Consider the following 21,518-nt stretch of genomic DNA (forward strand, 5'->3'; position numbering starts at 1 on the left):
GACGCTCCCCATAGAAGTCTTGATTGAAAGCAATGATTAAAATCTCGCATCTCGCGGTCGTACCACACTTTTAATTTTGGGATATCTCGTCTCGTACCGTTGTATTCCGTGGTATTTGATGAACGTTCGGAGTATCTCATACCGTGTGATAAACTAATTCCGCTGGATATACCATCTAAAAAAGATTATTCCGCGGGGTATTTAAACAATTTTTTAATTAAATACACAAAAATTAAATTTTAAAATAAAATTTTCAACATTTCACACATAGAATTCTAATAGAGTACAAATCAATACACATTTAGATCAAATTAATTACAAATTACATCTAAATCAACAAAATAAATAATTAAATTAGGATAAAAAAACTCATTTTAAAACAACATCAACATTAACAATATCATGTAATTATTAAAATAACTACCTAAATTCGGATTATAAAAAATCCATTTAAAATCAAGTGAACAAATATTCAAAGATCAAAATCTATGTCTTCTTCTTTGTACATCATAATTTCATTAAAAAATCATTCAAAAATCAACCTCTAAAGTCTAAATCGGACGGAAAATCCATTCAAAAATTAACTAAAAAACATTAAAATAACACCCGAACACTTATCCCGTAGAAAATGGCGAAAAAACGGCGAAATTTGAGCAAAAATGAACGTATGACAGACGAAAAATGAAGATATATCGCGAGATTGAGAGAGATGCGAGAAATAGCGCGAGATTTCACGAAAAATGCAACAATTCGCGAGATAAACTCATACCCTTCTCGCAGCTTTCATTTTTGCGAGATCTCGCGCGAGATACCCTCATCTCGCGCGAGATTTTAACCCTTTGAAAATATAACTAGAGAGAAAGATTTCTCATTTTATTTTTTTTTATATTTTTATTATTTCTAATATTGAAATGCAGAAGAAAGAGTCGAAATATGTGATGCATGCTACGAGATGAACTTTACTATATACACCGATCATCCCAAAATTTCGGAGCATGGACACATTTTATAGCCTTATTCTGAAACCATGATAGCGGTGAAATGGTCACTCACCATGGTGTGGCTTCAAATGAATGTAGAAAGTTAAACAACTACCAATTTCCTAGGTATATTGTTCAAAGTACTTCAACCTGATTTGAACAAGCTCGAGGAAACCTGAAAGTATTAAAATAACGCATTAGTAGAAATCCGGAAACGTATAGTGAAAAATGACTGGGTTTATAATTGAATTTCGGTTAAGAGCTCATGTCTAGTCAACCCATTTTTGCAGGATAGTTTTTTTTTTCAATGAACTATTTACTCAAACACACTACACTTTGGACTGGATGGATAGCACATGTGCTTATCACCGACCGTCGTCGTAGTTTTTTTAATGATTTATTTTACCAGAACTACTAATACCAAGACAATTGTAATAATTATGTCGTTCAATACTCAGAGAAAAGGAAAAACAGTCGACCAATTCTAACTCGTCAGGATATTTAACACGTGTACAAACCTAGAAAGTAAATCCTGGTTATCCTGTTTCATATCTAACAAATTTGATCTGTTCCAACAGAATATATTGAGAACAAAGCAACCATACACAATGATACAATAATCCATTTCCAGAGCAACAATATAGATAAAAAAAATTAAAATTAAAAAAAAAAATTGCATTGCGTGAGACACAGAATGGCATATAACCAACCACTCAATTCCACTTTTTACCAACTTTATGATACTAATCACAATGAAAGTCGGGTGCCAAAAGTAAGGCATTTCACCTTCGGCTCGTACCCGGAAAAGAAAATAAAAATAGCGATGAAAAATTGTGCTTAAAAGTCATGGAAAAATTTAGAAAAGAAAATAAGTAGATTCCTTGTTAACTAATTTACTATCAATGTTTGGATGTGTCAAGAAAATTTAAAGGGGAGAGCTATTAAAATGAGAAAATTTAGGAAGGGAAAGCACATGTGCCAGCACACAAGTGAATCCCCTTAGATTTGATTTTCCTCGCCATTTACAAAGGAAATTGGAATCCACGCTTAATTTTATATTTTTTCAACCATATTTTCCCTTGCAAGAAATCTCCCTCAAATTTTCCTTAATCCAAAGACGACAAGGAAAATACTTAAGTTTTTTTCTTGCATATTCTAGGTTCGAAACGGGGGTTAATGTTATGATACTAAACCCTCAACGAGAAGTCGGGAAACAGTAAGGAAGACAGGCGGAATTTATTAATTTTGTAAAACAAAAAGATAGTACCTTCAGATGGTGTGGCATGATCTTGATATCGAATGGCACATGCAACCACGCATCGGGAGGGTAGTGTAAAAAATTCTCTGGCTTGCTGGTATACACATCTGCGTATTGATGTATATGATACGCAAAGGCAGATTCTTGGCCCGTATCCGTAAGGAAGGTAGCTCCAAATGACCTATTAAACATTTTTCTCATCGCAGAGCGTGCCTTTTGACGTTCAATGTTGAGCTCTTCCGACAGTGATTTGTATTCACGAGTTGTAACACTGATAGCGACAGAGGCATGAAGTTTTCCGAGCAGTTCTTGAACTATGTGGAATTTCGCCTGCATCGGGAGAGAATTAAAGAGACGTTAGATATACATCTCCTGCGAAATCTAGATCTCTTCACTCTTAAGAAAAAGTGTATATAGAATACCTGTTCAAAACGGTAAGCGTCTCCATTCTGTGTACGGATTTCATTCTGAATATAATTTAAAATAAAACTTGATTAGACCATTAACTGAGGGAAATGTATGGCCAAACTGAAATCCAATAGCACCGAGCAAATATGTAGTTGAAAATCGTACCAAATTCGGAACAATTCATATAGACTGGTAGAATTCCAGAATTTAATTTCTCTATTCATAAATTCCATATAACTTTCTCATATTATTTAATTCAATACTAATCTATGTTAACACCCCCTTACTTCACATGTCATATCATCAGACTGAATATCATACAGAGCCTTTGATATACCGAATAACCTAATGCACATACATATTGCTCACGAGTTCCCACTCCAAACAAGGCAAGGGAAAGAATAATTTATTGACTGCCAAACTCGGTTCAACTATGAATGAAACACTACTATCCTCACGTGATAGTCAACGTCCAACAAGAAATATGCCAAGATTATTTTGCCACCCATCTCCTAGACATGATATGAAGCATTTGCTTATTGAAATCCTGATGAGAAAACTAAAGCACTAACGGTGTCAGGAGAAGATTAAAAGAAACAAAACAAGTAAAAACCAAGTTGAAAGGGAAAGGAAAAACAACATACTTCTAATTCATAAATGACTGCAGCTGTGCGCCAACCAGCTTTCGAAGGTCCTCTCAGGTCACTGAATAGGTGGTCTCCAAAGTATATCACCTAGAAGGCAGCCATTTATTTAAGTAATCTAAATGTTCTGTTCTAAATTTTTAACTAGAAGAAACGGAGACAAACCTCTGGGCCATTCCACTTGGTGATTTCGAGAAATGATTTTAGACAACCATGGTAGTAGGTTTCATTTGGTAGAAATCTGTCCACCTTTGTAAAAGCTAATGTATCCTTTGCGGAGTCATAGTAGCTTGATGAAGGTAGCAGAGAAGAAAACCGAGTAGAGAACTGATCAGCATAGACTAAAGCTTTATAGTGAAGCTAAGAAGACAAGGCACTTTGCAAAAAAGGGCACGAAAGGGAAAATGAGGAGGCAAGAATGGGATCGTTCCAAGCTTTTATAATACGAAAAGGAGATCAGACGGGAAAAGAAAAAATAGAGCATTCGACATAACTCATAGTAAAATGATTTTAAACACCACTGGCACGAGGAATTGATAATTTGATATAAAAACCTAAGATGAGTTCATTTTAACAAATTTGAGACCATTAACAGCTTCATACACCCCTATAGGCATAACAACTTATGAGGCAGCATCGATAGAAATCGTGGTTCGTATCTGGTTCAAAATGATGAAGCATATCCAAAAACTTACAACTCGTTCTTGTCTTCTTCTAATAAACATCTATGACATATGTGGAATTTAAGCATAATAGTTTCATTCTTGCTGATGACAAGTTGACAGACGCAAAAACAGATTTAATACATCTTATTTTGCATGAAATTGAAGGCTTAGAAAGAGATAGAATCACAAACCGGAACGGATGTTCTGATGTGTAGAACTCGGGCTTGTTCGCTTTCGCTATCACAACATCGAAAAGATCCCTCCAGGATTCTTTTTCAGCAAGAGAATCCTGATACAAATTCAAGTCAGATAAGGCGATTTCACAATCATTACCAGGGGTGAAAGGAGGAAAATATCAGTACATCTTCCGTATAGAAAATATGGAAAATGAGTTACACACAGTTTTAATGGGGAAGAGAATAGATTGTAACTCCATACAGAAAATCCTTGAAAATTGTTAACATCACGCAATCATTCCCAGAACAAGGTGGCAAAAATGAATGTTTGTTTAGGAAAATAAAGAGTGAACGATTGTGGGACAAGAGCATGAAAAATCTGAAGGATGTTTCAAATTTCAAGATTCAAAAGATGCAGAAAATTAGATTCAGGACTATCGAACGTTAAGTATCAACACCTTTAAAAAAATTTGAGCCTAGATTTCGCTGCTCATCGAAATCTGAGAATTAGTATAAAATTGGTTTTCTATTATGTGTTTTAGTTCCACTTTTTGACCTTTGAGGATTTCACCTCAGTCCATATAAAGTTTGTTTATGATATAAGACACGAAAAAAGAGAAAAGTATACCTGCATAAGATATTGCATCCCTCCATCCACAAAGTAATAAGGAGAATTGGTCAACAAAAAAAGTTTTTTTCCCTTTTCTCTCAGCATCGTCAGAAAACGTAGTAATTGACCCTGGCATATCAATCCACACAGGGAGTACCATTTATGTGGGAGATGTAAATATCAGCCATGTAATATAATTAAAAAAAAAAAAAAAAAAAAAAAAAAAAAAAAAAACATGACTTCAGTTTCCAATAATGTAATTACATTATATGGCAGAAAGACATGATAACCTACATTTTTTACAAGGTATCTATCAGGGTCAGAAAGAATGCCTCTGTGAACCAAGCCACTTCGATGAACATACTGAATTGCACGATTTACATCTTCATACACGTAGCAAGCATCAAAATCCAGCTTAGCATCAACAAAGTGCTGCACAATATCTGCAATGAGGCATGCCTACAATGTTGAAAACGTAATCAGCTTTGAGCCTTTGATCGTGTCATTAGTAAGAAAACGGCACCTCAACGAGAAATTATCATCCTTAACAAAGTATTTTAACCGTATTGATTTTAAAGCTGCACCAGAATCCTCATTTTGTTTTTAGAATAAACTCAATTAAAAATAAATAAAAGATAGCCCTGGGTAAGCCAAAGTAAAATACAAACTAGATAGCCGAGGACCAATCATGGGTGAGAACGGAAAAATAAAAAGATTGAAAATCCTTGACTAAAGTGAACTTCCAAAGCGCGGTAGAGCAGTTGATTGAATCCCACAAGTCTTCTATATTTAGAGTCTTGTGATCATTAAAGTCATTTATTCCTCTGACCCCATATGAGCACCAGAACCCTCATTGTCGGTAAAAGACAGAACGTACTCAGATTTGTTCAGCAGCAATAATAAAAAGAAAATTGGCAAGATAGGATACCATTCCTAAACTAGTTTCATCTCTTCAAATAGTCACCCTTCATCTTCCAACAATATTTCTATCTAAACAAAATTTACTCATGTCTTCCCCCACCACATCCTCCATTCTCGCACAAACAAATGGTTTCTAAGGAAATAGATTCAGGCTGCTAATTTTGATGATATAATAGCTCCGAAGATTATTTCTGAAGTCATAACTGGGAGAAAGGAGATTCAATGTAGGAAAAATAGAAAGCACTCACTGATGAAAATTACAATCATGATGTGTCACTTCTTTGGAGATGCAAATAAAAAAAGGCAAACAACTACGGGACTCATTACTCAATCTAGAACAACCTAGACAGACACTGAGGTAAATCAGAATGTTAAGATCAGACTAGCAAATCGGATTATAATATTTTAACGTTCACATTGCTTGATACAAGAGAGATGTGTTTGCTATTATTTCGTACAATCCAATTATTGCAACGCATTGAATATTCACTGTTCATACACTAAACTTTTTCAGGACATGCCCACCAAGCAAAAAAAAAGGGTTTCTTTTCCATGGTGTGTGAACATAAATAATGTATTGATTTTTCAAAACACAAGAATTCCACAAAACTGACCTCACTGAAGCAGAACAAATCCATCAAACCAACAAGGCCCCGTGCTTGATCACGACCAATATGCCGAGTTCCATACATTTCTGTTATTTCATCCCTGCTAAGCTGGAATGCGAAAATATGCCATTAGGCCCCAAGAAAAAAATTGCAAATAAACAATTTACATGCATCCCTTCACAGCAGAAAGGAATAGTATTGAGAGAGACCCCATAAAATAAAAATAAAAATTGATAAGTTTGATCATAGCATGTAAGGCTTGACTATACTCTAATAAGACGGAGTGCATCAGCAACAAAACGTATCAGCTGAATCTTATAATGGTATAAAGAACTAACACGGAAAATAAAAAAACATGATACGACACTTTGTTTGCTTTCACAGCAAAACAAATTACTTTTTATAATGAAATATTAAGCAACTAAACAAACAAACAAAAAGACATACTCGCTTAAAGCCTTGATGTAAAAAAGCTAATCGGCGCAGCAAATATTCCTTTGCCATACCAAAAAAAATTGAAATACCTAAATTATTTATTGGACAAATTGACCCCGCTCACACCAAGAAAGGTTGCAGGTCAAGTCCAAAAAAATATTATTGGACAAATTGACGCAAAGGCCTAATTCTAAAGATCATGAAGAAAGAAAAAACATATTCAATCATCACAAATATCCAAACAGATGTCACGAACTGAGATAGACGTATAAACCAGAGATATCCCATGATGTACCTTACGGCGACCAAAGTAGCATCCATCTGGTTCAATTGAGCCAAAGAAATCAAGCTTCAAGAGACATCCTTTCAATTTATCATAGTATAATCCTCTGATGGGAAACGTCGGATCATACTCGAATGTCATGCAAATGTCAGGATACCGCAGCTGAAACAATCACACAAGAAAACTCAGAACCAGAACATTGACAAGCTTATCAGGCACAAATAAAATAAAATAAATAAATATAACCTCATGGACCATATGCTCCTTAGCCAGATCGTAAATCAAAGTCTGCAAATCCGGCGAGTAATGTGCCAACGTGTAGTCATAATCGAAGCCGTAAACTTGTACAGTGTCCAATCTCAGGTTCTTATTCACATAAATCCCTGATTTTCAAGAGACACTACCAATCAACCAATCGAGCTAAAACACGCAACAATAACAAAAAGTAGATGCCATTACAAACCTTCCGGATTCATCTTCATCGTCTGACTCAGCTTTGACACGGCCTCTGGAATCTTGAAGAAATTCCTCTTGGCATCCTCGAATTCAGTCCGAATCTTCTGAACTTCGTCCTCGACGACGACATTCTCGGCCGTCGGTGCCACCGCGCGGAAGCACCTATACCTTCCAGCTCCAAAACCTTGAGGAATTGAAAAAGCATAAAATGGATTTCAAATACGAATAAACAATCAGATCAACAACCAAAACCAAAGGAAAATAAAAACCTTCTGCGACTCCACAGACTGAAATGCCTCTGATGCTTGTCCTCTGCAACAAAACGAATTAAGATGATGTAAAAGAAATTACAGTCTGAACATCGAGAACGTACACTAAAGCTCGAGGAAAGTCTACGAAGCGTGCGAAGAGACGCCATGGGACGAGAGGTGTTCAGCTTTGCATTCGAAGCTAGGGTTTTAATTTTCACTCTGATATTTGGAGAGGGAAATGAAAGTGAACAATATAAATGGACTATATATATGTCCGAGATAGAGTACGAAAGTGATAGAACGCCCGAGTAGTTGGATTGCGACTAACGAGGAGTTATAGCCGCCTTTCTGTATTTGAAATTGAAACCCCTTTATTTTTTTAACAAATAATCATTGAAGTATTTTTTAAGTATGTAATACTCGTTGACTTGCCATGTCTACTTGTATTTTTTTATTTTAAAATATTAATAAATTTCAAGTTGTAGAGAAAACAGACGTATATACTCGATTTCTACGCAATATGTGTAAGTTGACCAATTAGGCGTTATCGTGATTTTGCATGTATTTTATGTCACTGTTACTGTTTCGAGTTTTTAATATAAAGTTTAAGGAAATATGATCTCCTTAATTAAATTTACATGAAAGTCACGGACATTAAAATTATGTAATATAGCAAAGGTCATTGCAATATAATAGTAATTAGGAAATTAAGCAGTATGAAATAGAGTCTCGTCGATATTTTGGCAAAAATAAATATAAAAAATGAAACGACAACTAAATAACATACAATTTTAACTTGTCGAAAAGGAAACCTATCACAACAAAAAACTACATTTCATAAAAAAAATTGTCGAACACAACAAATAAAACAAATTTATCTACTTTCGTTCACGAGTAACCCAAAAACTAATTCATTTGACGATTAATAGGCGGCGTTCTCCGTTTTTCTAAACCAATTATATATAGGGGTAATTTTGCTTTTTGCCCTTAAAATTACAACGTTTTGTTTTATGCACTTAAAAGTTTCAACTTTAGGTGAGTACCCTCTTAAACAAATAATACCTCATCAATATACCCTTTTCTTTTTTTTATTATTTTTTTTAAAACAAAACAGCAAATGAACGCATATTGAAAGGGAAAAAAATAAACAACGTACGTTGGTACAGGGTTCTCGCTTGCACACCACACCAATCATCGGGGTCAATCATCGAGGAGAGTGAAGCTTCATTCGGGCGGTAGACATTCCGGTGGCGAAGTCGAGTTCCGACGACGGCGACGATATTGACGGTGCAAAAACTCAACCCCTAAACAAATTAAGGCTTTGTGTTTAGGTAGTTTCATCAATTAAATTTTTATATTTTGAGTTTGATACTTCTTTTTGTTGTGTTAGATTGAAAACTTTGTTAGTTTTGAACCAGAAAAATATGTATCCAACTCAATGAAACTTTGATTGGAAAATATTTTCGAATGTTGAAGATGATCGTCAAACTCTACTGATACTGGTAATTTCCAGTAGAGCAGTAGAGTTCCGGAGCTGTAGAGCAGTAGACCAGTAGATCAGTAGAGCAGTAGAGTTCCAGAGGTAGAGCAGTAGAGCAGTAGATCAGTAGATCAGTAGAGCAGTAGAGTTTGATTTAAGCAGTAGAGTTCCAGAGGTAGATCGGTAGAGCAGTTGAGTTTGATTTAAGCATTAGAGTTCGAGAGTTAGATCAGTAGAGTGACATAGTTATATCTCATGAACAAAGTTGATTTATATAGTAAATTTATTATTAGTGTTCTACTTTTTAATTTTCATATTGTATATTAAATTTATCATTAGTATTCTAATTTTTAATTATCATTTTGTAGATAATGACGGAGACTACGATAACGGTTTATCACAATGGAAAGTGGAAAAAAGAAGATGGCTCGCATCATTGGGTTAGTGAAAAGAATGATAAGCCTGTTATCATCGTCATAAATATCGAGATCAAGTTAGCCGACTTAATTGAAAAATTGTATGTGAAACTCAAAGTGGATAAAAGTAAGCTAGACTTGAAGCTAAGTTTTATGTCAACTTCATGGGATGCATACGATCCTATCTACATAGAAGATGACGATGATGTATACGGTTTCTTGATGGATCGTGATGAAAAAAACCGTAGAAGTTCACTCCGTGTAGAATTCATAGAGAAACTTGAAATTAATCATGAAACTCAAGTTGAGGAAGATGACGCAAATGGTAATGATTTAGAAGGAAATCATAACAACACTTTGAAAACAGGTAATAATTTGACCCTTCAACAATCTTAATGCTTATTATTTTTATTGTATACTAACACATAATAATAATGTCGTTGCAGCTACAATGGAAGACATTGAAGATGAAACCACCAACTTAGTAGGAGGATCAAGTCTCCCACAGCATGAGTTAGAGACGTCTACTTTACTACCGACGTCACCATCAGAAATGTTTCGAGAGTCGGAATTTTTTGTTGAATCCGACGTTGAATCAATCGATATAAGATCTAATAAGCCATATAGCTTCACAGATGGTACAAACTTTGAAATAGGCCAACACTTCAAAAGTAAGGATGAATTGAAAAATATGTTGTTGGACGCGGCGATTAAAAATTGTTTTGAAATGAAGATAGTAAAGTCGTGTAAGAAAGTGTTTGTGGTTGACTGTGTTGATCGGGAGCATTGTAGTTGGCATCTACGAGCAGTTAAGTTGGCAAACACTAACTTCTTTAGTATTCGAACGCATCATAATGTTCATACTTGTAGTTTGGATAAACGGAAAAAGAAACACCGTCAAGCAAGTGCTGCTATGGTCGCAGAGGTGGTGAAAAAGAACTTCCAAGAAATTAAGCAAACACCAACACCGAAGGGCATAATGGGCATGATGAACTCGCAAGGGGTTGAGATTTCCTATTGGAAAGCATGGAGGGGAAAACAACTTGCCAATAATCTTAGGCGAGGTTCACCGGAAGAGAGCTACAAGTTGCTCCCATCTTACTTGTACATGTTGAAAAATATTAATCCCGGCACAATCACGCATTTAGAGTTGGACGAATATACCAGGTTATTTTTGCATTCATATCTTTTGCAACTCCTTATTTTAAAGTACATTATGTGTTTATTATTCATAATATTCACTAAATTTTATATATTTTAAAAAACAGGTTCAAATATCTTTTTCTAGCATTCGGAGCGTTGGCTAGAGGGTACAAATGCATGAGAAAAGTTATTGTGATAGATGGGACGCACTTGAAAACAAAATTTGGAGGTTGTTTGTTGGTCGCTACGGCACAAGATGGTGATCGTCATTGTTATCCTATTGCTTGGGCTGTTGTGGACTCAGAGAATGACAATGCATGGATATGGTTCTTAACAAAGCTTCAAGAGATCGTACGAGATGATGACGATGTCATCTTCATTACTGACAGAAATCAAAGCATCAAGAACGCGTTGGGAAGAGTTTACAAGAATGCACGACATGGATACTGTATGTGGCATATCAAGCAAAATCTCAAATCACATTATTTTTGTTCGGATGCCATCAATCTATTTCTACGGGCGGCTGAAGCATACCAAGTTTCGCGATTCAACGAGTCATGGAGCAAGATTCAAAACAGGTACAATCAACTTGCAACATATTTAACTACAAACATGGATGTGAGTCATTGGTCTAGAGCTTATTTTGGTGGTTATCGGTATAATATTATGACAACGGGAGGAGCTGAGTCGATTAATCACGCTTTAAAGGAAGCTAGAGAGTACCCACTAATTTCCATGCTTGACGCCATTCTAGAGTTGACATCGGATTGGTTCTACAAGCATCGAAATGAAGCGTCATCGTGCAACACTACTTTCACACCAGAGGTTGAGACTATTCTTCGTAGGAGATTCATTAAGGCCCAAACAATGACGGCAAAACCCATTGACATGTATGAGTTCTCGGTCATTGGTGGGACGTACGATGCGGTTGTAGATTTGGGTCGAAAAAGTTGTACTTGTCGTGTATTCGATCTCGATAGACTTCCATGTGCACATGCTTTAGCAGCTTTGAAGACCTTGGAGAATGTGCGTGATTACAGCTCTGAGTATTACACAGTGGATTTATGGTCGCTTGCGTATTCAGAAAAAATATACCCGGTTCCATCACAATGCGAGTGGGATATCCCTAAAGAAGCAGAGTTGGTTGATGTTATACCTCCAATAGTTCATAAGAGAAATGGCAGGAATAAGACAAAGAGAATTCCTTCAGTGGGAGAGAAGATGCGGAAGAATAGATGCTCAAAATGCAATCAATTTGGACATAACATATCAAGATGCCCTTTGAATGGAGGAGAAGCTAGGTCGACACCATCAAAAAAACGCAAGAACTGATAAAATAAAAAAATATGCTTATATGTATTTTTTGAATTGACTTATTTATCGTATGTCCATGGATGTTTGTTACCATGCATTATTACTTTCATTTTCTTAAATTGTAGTGATATTAATATTGATCTACTAATCAGTAGAGCAGCTCTAATGCTCAGTAGAACCACTAGTAATATTGCTCTACTGACCAGTAGAGTAGCTCTAATGCTCGGTAGAACCACTGGTAATATTGATCTACTGACCAGTAGAGTAGCTCTAATGCTCGGTAGAACCACTAGTAATATTAATCTACTGATCAGTAGAGTAGCTCTAATGCTCGGTAGAACCACTAGTTATATTGATCTACTGATCAGTAGAGTAACTCTAATGCTCGGTAGAACCACAAGTAATATTGATCTACTGACCAGTAGAGTAGCTCTAATGGTCAGTAGAGTCACTAGTAATTGTGATCTACTGACCAGTAGAGCAGCTCTACTGCTCAGTAAAGTCATATAAAACTTAAAAATATTATACATGATCCTAACTAATATTAATAAATTTGTCACTAATGTTATAGATGAATCTAATTCTAATTAATTGTTCACTAATTTTAATCAAATATATCATAGGACACATATTATAGATGAAGCTCATTAATTTTAAATTATTCATATGACTTTGTTATTATACATGATCCTAACTAATATTAATAAATTTGTCACTAATGTTATAGATGAATCTAATTCTAATTAATTGTTCACTAATTTTAATCAAATATATCATAGGACACATATTATAGATGAAGCTCATTAATTTTAAATTATTCATATGACTTTGTTATTATACATGATCCTAACTAATATTAATAAATTTGTCACTAATGTTATAGATGAATCTAATTCTAATTAATTGTTCACTAATTTTAATCAAATATATCATAGGACACATATTATAGATGAAGCTCATTAATTTTAAATTATTCATATGACTTTGTTATTATACATGAAACTATCTAATGTTAATAAATTTGTCACTAATGTTATAGATGAATCTAATTCTAATTAATTGTTCACTAATTTTAATCAAATATATCATAGGACACATATTATAGATGAAGCTCATTAATTTTAAATTATTCATATGACTTTGTTATTATACATGATCCTAACTAATATTAATAAATTTGTCACTAATGTTATAGATGAATCTAATTCTAATTAATTGTTCACTAATTTTAATCAAATATATCATAGGACACATATTATAGATGAAGCTCATTAATTTTAAATTATTCATATGACTTTGTTATTATACATGAAACTATCTAATGTTAATAAATTTGTCACTAATGTTATAGATGAATCTAATTCTAATTAATTGTTCACTAATTTTAATCAAATATATCATAGGACACATATTATAGATGAAGCTCATTAATTTTAAATTATTCATATGACTTTGTTATTATACATGAAACTATCTAATATTAATAAATTTGTCACTAATGTTATAGATGAATCTAATTCTAATTAATTGTTCACTAATTTTAATCAAATATATCATAGGACACATATTATAGATGAAGCTCATTAATTTTAAATTATTCATATGACTTTGTTATTATACATGAAGCTATCTAATATTAATAAATTTGTCACTAATGTTATAGATGAATCTAATTCTAATGAATTGTTCACTAATTTTAATCAAATATATCATAGAAAACATAATTTAATCAAATTTGTCACTAATTTTATAGATGAATCTTATTATAATTAATTGATCTACTGACCAGTAGAGTAGCTCTAATGCTCGGTAGAATGACTAATAATATTGATCTACTGAACAGTAGAGTAGCTCTAATGCTCGGTAGAGTGACTAGTAATATTGATCTACTGACCAGTAGAGTAGCTCTAATGCTCGGTAGAACCACTAGTAATATTGATCTACTGACCAGTAGAGTAGCTCTAATGCTCAGTAGAACCACTAAAACTACTGACTAGTAGAGTAGCTCTACCGCTCGGTAGAACCTTGCATTTCTATAAAAACGTTCTCAAGGACTTGTTCATCATATTAATTTCTAAAAACAATAAGTATCAAGACACGTAATATACTTAACTAGTACATATATTGAATATAAGTCAAGGTTCCCAATTGCCTTCAAAAATATCAACGGCCATCTTCTTCTTAAAGAGTGGAACGTTAGCATCGTTTATATCTTCAAAGCCTACTCTGGCGGAATCAAACTCGATATATTTGATTGCATATACCACAATCCGTTCCCCTGTTTACCAAAAAAACAAAAGTTAAAAAAATAACACAAAGTTGATTACCTAACAAATAGACATTGTAAATAGCATCTACACACTTACTTCTTATTTTGTGGCAAATCTTTCACCCGCTTACACGGCCATGGACTTCTTAATTTTTCGCCAAGCTCATCAAACATACCACTTTGCTTAAGCATGATTGGCATCATTGTGCAAAGCGGTTCCATAAAAGCTCCAACATTAAATTCATCACACAATTTCATGTTGCAATCAAAAACAAATATCTCACATATTTGTAAATCTACTTTAACCCCCACCCAATGATTACCATTCACAAGATGAATAGTGTATAATGCTTTCATGTGTTTCCAAGATTTATCTAATTTAGGTGTTTGACCTACCCAATAAGATTGCAAACCTTCATCACATTTGTAATTCACATCTTGAGCTTTGTCCGTCATGGCAAATATGAGTAGTTGTGTGAAATTGACGTCCAAAAATACAACATCTTGATCAAAGATCTCATTGAACTTATTTTGCCGCTTCCGTATACCGTACATTGCTTCATCGATTTGCTTCGTAATAAAGAGAGAGAAAAAGTTATGAATTATCAACTAAAATAGATATCTAAATACAAAAAAAAATTAAAAAAATCTAAATACATACCTCGCTCGAAAACCATGCACCGTCCTTAATGATGCCTTCGAAGAATTCTTTGTTATGACTCGTTATACCGCACTCAATCGGAATTCCACTATACGACTTTCTCATGAATTCCTCGAACAAAGCATTCTTGCTATGCGATACCTCACGTAAAGGAGCAAACTTGAGGCCATGATTTCGACGAAACTTCATATTTCTCGTATATGGAGTTCGCATATACAAGGAGCGCTTTTTATTTCTAAATGGCCGCCCACCGACGTCGTGAGTATTTCTTTCCTCTTCCTCGACAACTCGTGGTGGTGTCAAGTAATACTCTCCGCGATCTTCATGATCATGATAATCATCCCCAAATGTTTCATTTCTTGTGAAGTTGCGATCACGGTCTTGAAATTCGCAACTACGAGACTCCGTGGATCGAATCTCGTGAATAAGTGTGCTTTTCAATTGACTCAAGCTTTCATCAAAATGACTCTTTAAGTCACTAAACTTTTCGTCAAAATAACTTTTTAATTGACTAAAGAGCACACCCGAGACATCGTTCACATGAAAAGGTGTAGATGATACGATCGGCGGAGACGTACCATCGTTCATATGAAGAGGTGTAGATGATACGTTTGGCGGAGACGTACTAGTTTGCGGTATTGGTGGTGGCACGAGAGGCACATCAAGTGGAGGAGTAACAATGTGAACGGGAGACACATCGTTCATATTTCTTTGTACTAATGCACCCGAGCGGAATTTTAGCACCAAAGAATCAAGAACTTCGTCATCTTCGTCCAACAATTTAGTGGATCCACGTAATATCTTCTTCTCTTTTCTCGTTGGAAGCAACAAACCTTGTATGATCTACATTGTATATAAGATAAAAATCATAAATATTTTATGGTTTAAAATATTTTTAATTAATCATATTATATGAACATTATTATATGAACTTACCTCTTCTTTTGCAATAGTGTTGGAAATATCGCTCAACTTAGGAGAGTTTCGTTTATTCCACATCTTAGTTTTCCATCGTAAAATGCGTGGATACGTACTTTCACTAATCACTTCAGCGTATTCTTTTGCTATTGCAGGTACCATCTCGTATATCCATATCTACAAAAAAGAGTGTATTTTAATACAATATTCAAAATAATTCATATTACTCTACTGACCAGTAGATCAGCTCTAATGGTCAGTAGAGCCATGATTAATTGATCTACTGACCAGTAGATCAACTAATTGTGGCCATTAGAGCTGATCTACTGGTAAGTAGATCAATTAAATGCGGCTCTACTGGCCATTAGACCACTATTAATATTGATAGTGATGGGAATTTTCTTAACTAAAGAAAAATTCTACACGACGCAAGCGAACGTGTCGTCAAGTAATAAAGTGCAAAAGCACGGATATCGATCCCACAAGGACTCTAGACTATTTCCGAAGCAAACTCACTAGCTTTCTTTTTCGAGTTATGGAAAATGAAAAATGGGGGGTTTTTGATTGTTTTGAGAACAAGATGAAATGTAAACAAAAGTGAAAACACTATTTAAACACAAGTTAAAAGGAAGGGGCGCGATTTCGTTATTTCATCGAGTCGGTCGGTCTTGGTACGATTCTAAGCTCGGGTTTAGAGTTGTAAAATTTAGTCTCAATCCCTCTTAAAACATTCACTAATCTCTCTCGAGTCTTTAGGAATCTAGTTACGTGTCGAACTTACACCTCTCGGTTTGGGTCCTACTAAAACACAAAACCGCATTTAGCCCGGGATTTCAATCAACTACATCTACCCCCTAGTCTTTCTATAGCTCTAGGAAGGTTAATGATGGGACGGGTAGAGCTCACTCGTTTATTACCTCTCGGTTTCTAAACTCGTCTAAGGTTCACTAATTAGTTAGCTACTCTAATTAGCGTTAACACACAACCCATACCCATAATATTTCACTCTCAACCCAACCATGAAGCACAAAATCTAATCTAAAGGTTTGACCAACCAACTCAACTACTCAACTACATCGCACCCCAAATCTATTTAGCTACTCATAATTAAGAATAAACAAAGTAAAATTGAAATAAGTAAAAGAAACAAAACAATAAAGAAACAAGACATTGAATGCTAATCTCAACAACCAAACAAAGCTTTCATTAACTCAAGCACTACTTCAATATTCCACTAAGATAAAACAATAAAGTAATCACAATACTCAATGCTCAATAGATAAAAATAATCAACAAAACTCAATAGAATGCTTGAAAGCTTAAAATATGTTCAACAAAGCATTAAGTGGAGTAAATAAGTAAATAACAACAAATAAAAGAGATAGAGTTAAGGATGAACAAATGGAGATGATGAGGATGATGGAGGTTGTCACTTCTCCCTCTTCTTCTTCACTTCCAAGCTCAAGAACAAAAATGAGTGTCAACCCTAGCTTTCTCTCTCTCACTTTCTCTCTCAAGGTTTCAAAACAAAAACTAAAGTGTTCTATGCTAAAGCCTCCTCTTTTTTTCTTTGAATAAGTGTATATGAGGGTTTAGAAGAGGTTTTCGGAGCAAATATGGACCCTTGGATGAGATCCAAGGGCCAGAAATGATTTAAAAGACGAGCTCCAAGAATTCTGAAAAAGCACCTGGCGCGGCGCGCCACATAACAGGCGCGCCGCGCCACTCTTGAATTTCTGAAGGCGCGCCGCGCCTCTCTTGCGCGTTGGCCGCTCGAGCTCTCGGGTGAAAATTTGGTCACCAGGGGCGCGGCGCGCCATTAAATAGGCGCGGCGCGCCAGCCTTGAGAAGCTGACTTCTTGTTGACCTCCGTTGACTTTTGTTGACTTGACTTCAAATGACCATAACTTGCTCGATTTAGCTCCGATTCAGCCCGTTTTCGCACCACTACCTTCTCATACTCTCTCAAACCTGAAAATGCAATGAAAACTACAAAATAATATCAAAAACATTAAGAACAAGCTTCGATTCTTATCTAAGAGTCATAGATAAGTGTGAATGAATCTCACTTATCAAACCCCCAAACTTGAACCGTTACTTGTCCTCAAGTAACAAAGCAAAAATATATACAACACAACCACACAAAACTTAACAAAGTCACAAAGCTATACCGAAGAATGAAAGAAGTTATGCTACGCTAAACTAAAAAAAATGAGTGTTGAAAGTGCTATGGCCTTGGTTTCGCATGAACATCTCTCCTAGACAAAATCGACTCAAGAGTAAGAACAATCACAAGTAAAGCTCAATTAATACAAGTGTTCAACCAATTCTCGTGTGGCTTTACCTAGCTTGAGGCTTCCCGTGTAAAAGTTTTCATCGAGTCCAAGTCAAGTATCTTCGGAGTTCTTTCTACCTTTTCCTAGCATGCAAACTCAAAATGGATATTCAATGATGAATTAGGAACACCATAAGGCTTTCACCAAACACTCTCCACTCGGTTTAGGAGAGTAAGCGCTAGTCCAAAGGTCTTTTAAGGCTTGTAACGTTAGGCTTGGGTCAAGGGTAGGATATGGAGTTTTTAAGTGACTAAACACGCTACCCTAGCGACTCATACTCACCAAAAGAGCAACATTCACAACTTTCTTTTACATTCTTTTCTTCGTTAACACTAAGCTTCACCAATACCCCCAAACTTAGACTTTTCAAACTCTAGTCTAGATTATGTGATTGCTTGTCTAACAAGAAATGTTGCACCACGCCAAATACAAACAACATAAAATAAAATGTAAAAGGATATATGAATATGTACATCTCTTTACCAAGCAAGATTTGTGCTCTTTTTTTTTTTTTTTTTTTTTTTTTTTTTTTTTTTTTGAAGAAATAAAGGGAAATAATAATTTACATGGATATAAACAAAAGCCGGCGCGGCACAAATTTCGACAAGTAAAGAGAGCACACAATCTACAAGATATCACACACACGCTCAAAGAGTCACTCAAGAGTCGCTAGATCACGGGGTTCTTTGTGGGAATTTCAATTCATTGGCTAGGCTTCTTTGTGACTATGTATCAAGAGTTGATTTACGTTCGGCTTTTTGTGAAAAGGGTTCTAAGTGGAAGTAGAACGGGTTGGCTTTTGGCTCGATTGGCTATTCCTATGCCTTTTTCATCCTAACGCTTCTCTCCTATTACCATTGAGCCTCGAGGAAGGATCAAACGGTTCTAGTGTTCCGAGATGCATTCTTGCTAAGGTTAGATTTTCAAAACTCCTAAATACTCTCTATGGACTCGAAACGTGCAACGTGAGATGAAGATTCATCGGGTCACTAAAAGCTAAGCAAAGCCACCATAGAGTTTTGGTCAAGCACAAGACTTGTAGCGCAAGAAAGATACATTGCTATTACTCCTAAGTCTCAAGATTCTACGGGTCATCAACATTCATATTCCACAAGCAAAACCAAGGCATTTCACACATCCAAACACGACAAAAAAAAAGGAAAGAAAATAAATTATGAAATTAAGCTACTTAAGATCAAGTCACACAAATTATGGAAAACCTAAAAAGAAAAAAAAAAACTAGATTAAACCAAAGACACACATAACACAACAAACAAACTTAAATTATCCAAAACAAAATATGCTACGAAAACGAAAATAAAGCAATAAAACTTAAATTATCCATGAAAAATGAGAAAAGAGAGAAAATAGAGTACCGACAAGCCCCCGCAATTTGTGGAAACACCCCCCCAAACTTGAACTCGACATTGTCCTCGATGGCGCGCATTGGAGGGGGGCGGAGCTAAGAGATCACATGGCGGTGTCGCCATCATTGTCCGGCGGTGGCGGTGGTGCGTCGTAGTAGCTTTGGTATCGGTAACATGGCGGGAATGGGTCGAAGAAGCCGTCGGGGAGGCTTGACGATGCACCGGATCCACTTGCGTCGGGGTAGCTTGCCGAGGCGCCTCCGGAAGTCCATTGGGTGTAGGCGTTGTAGCCGAACTCCGCCGTGGTCGAGAACCACGAGTGTTGATTCTCGACAAAGGTGGCGAGCGAGTTGTGCGCCGCACCGAGTTGATCGATGCTCCGCTCGAGTTGCCCAAGTCGAGCCTCCGATTGCTCCCACCTTTGGTCTTCTACACGGCGTCGTTCCGTCTCCTCGCGCATGAATTGAGAGGTGTACTCCCATCTTTGATCGTCCTGTTGGCGCCGCTCGGCTTCTTGACGCATGAAGTCATCCCACCTTCGGTCCTCGACTTGGTACCGCTCTTGAGAGGCGACACCGAGGTTCCCCATCATTGCGAGCACTTGAGCGTATTGTGGCTCATTGATGTCGGGCTCGGGCATAGGCGCTTCCGGAGCCGCGTGTCGGTAGCGGGCGGGTTCCTCGAGGTCGGGAGCCATGTTGAGGAAGCCTCTTCCATTCGCCTCCGCTAGCCCGGCCATTTGAGGAAGACCGTTGATGAAGGCGGAGTCGATCTTCTTCCCTTTCGGCGCCCTCTCTTCGTCGTCATACGTCTTCACATTGGCCGTCTCACACATCTCCGTGATAAGCCCGCCAAAACCGAGACCGCCGGTTGTAGAACACTTTGCCGCATCGAACATCTTTGCTCGAATTATTTTCCCGACGTTGACACTACGCCCGGTGACGATGCAATACAAGAGCACCACTTTGGAGATCGATAGGCCGTGGGCGTGCGTGCTCGGCATGATGTTCGAGCTTATGAAATGAGCCCAAGTTTTTGCGTACTTGCTCATGTGTGTTGTCTTGAGCTCGAGCGGTTCTCCCGCTTGATTGCGCTTCCACGACGCTCCGGGGCCGCACAACGTGGTCAAAATATCGTTGAATGGAGGGTTGAGGGCTAAGTTGTGGTAGTCGTCGTCGGGTATATTAGGGAGGCCGAGATGCTCGTTGATTGCCCTCGACGTTATGCTCACGAAAACCCCCCGAACCGTTACCGAAGGGCTCGTTTCTTCGGTGGCCCCAAGGTTCGCGTAAAATTCACGAACGAGGTCCATGATAGCGCGGGTCTCGATGGTCGCTAATTTTGTCCACCCGCGCTCTTCGATTTGAGCCATGAGGTTGCCGTTGTCGGGGCTCGGTATGAATTTCCTCTCCGGGATGAAGTTCTTTTCTACGATTTTTGCCCATTTAGCGTCGGCTCCTACGATGAGCCTCGACAACGGAGTTCCACGGGCTGACGCCGCCCTCGCTCGCTTTGGTGCCATTCCTGAAAATCACAACTCGACACGGCATTAGACTCCCGACGCCGGGACGCGGCGTCCGGGAAAACGGGTCACAATATGGAAAAAATTAAAAATCGACCCTATGTTCAAAATTGTCAAATCAACACTTATGCACCACACTACCACCTTATATGAAGTCAACAACAAGTTCAAATTCGGCCTAAAACACACAAAAATCACAAAATTTCTCTCTCGGACATTTTTACGAACACCTAGCGTGCATGAGATTTTCCTAAGAACACCACACTAAACTAGAGTTTTGATCACCCAAACACATCTAAAAACATCCTAAACACATTATTATACCAATATCCAAGCTCAAAATGTGCAAACAACTCATAAAAATTCGAAATCAAACTCACCTCAAAAGTTGAAATTC

The 21,518-nt window shown here is 36.7% G+C and overlaps 2 protein-coding genes across 2 annotated transcripts; one reads left to right on the plus strand and one right to left on the minus strand.

The window, feature by feature from the left end:
* Positions 1-404: 404 nt before the first annotated feature.
* On the minus strand, positions 405-8,022 carry LOC149395100 (HAD-superfamily hydrolase, subfamily IG, 5'-nucleotidase). The gene is made up of 14 exons (XM_089616086.1): positions 7,818-8,022; positions 7,714-7,756; positions 7,452-7,628; positions 7,235-7,371; positions 7,001-7,150; positions 6,277-6,378; positions 5,036-5,200; positions 4,760-4,870; positions 4,147-4,244; positions 3,456-3,579; positions 3,291-3,380; positions 2,661-2,705; positions 2,248-2,568; positions 405-1,155 (listed from the first exon to the last, which is right to left on the minus strand). Exons 1-14 carry the CDS (start codon positions 7,860-7,862, stop codon positions 1,126-1,128), a joined length of 1,638 nt encoding a protein of 545 aa, XP_089472212.1. The 5' UTR covers positions 7,863-8,022; the 3' UTR covers positions 405-1,125.
* Positions 8,023-11,601: 3,579 nt separating this feature from the next.
* Positions 11,602-12,066, plus strand: LOC149395101 (uncharacterized). The gene has a single exon (XM_089614213.1). The coding sequence runs from the start codon at positions 11,602-11,604 to the stop codon at positions 12,064-12,066; it is 465 nt and encodes a 154-aa protein (XP_089470339.1).
* The last annotated feature ends 9,452 nt before the right edge of the window (positions 12,067-21,518 follow it).

This window comes from Urtica dioica, chromosome 5 (assembly GCF_054948205.1).
Source record: "Urtica dioica subsp. dioica isolate 48M chromosome 5, U.dioica_male_clone48M_v1_H2, whole genome shotgun sequence".
In the NCBI taxonomy this organism is placed as follows: domain Eukaryota; kingdom Viridiplantae; phylum Streptophyta; class Magnoliopsida; order Rosales; family Urticaceae; genus Urtica; species Urtica dioica.

Bases quoted from the DNA above. Each gene is read 5' to 3' on its own strand.
- LOC149395100 (XM_089616086.1), bottom strand. From the start codon at position 7,862: ATGGCGTCTCTTCGCACGCTTCGTAGACTTTCCTCGAGCTTTAGT. The intron at 7,629-7,713 runs GTTTTTATTTTC...CAATTCCTCAAG, and splicing joins AGTCTGTGGAGTCGCAGAAG to GTTTTGGAGCTGGAAGGTAT. The intron at 4,871-5,035 runs GTAGGTTATCAT...TTGATATGCCAG, and splicing joins ATAGATACCTTGTAAAAAAT to GGTCAATTACTACGTTTTCT.
- LOC149395101 (XM_089614213.1), top strand. From the start codon at position 11,602: ATGACGGCAAAACCCATTGACATGTATGAGTTCTCGGTCATTGGTGGG.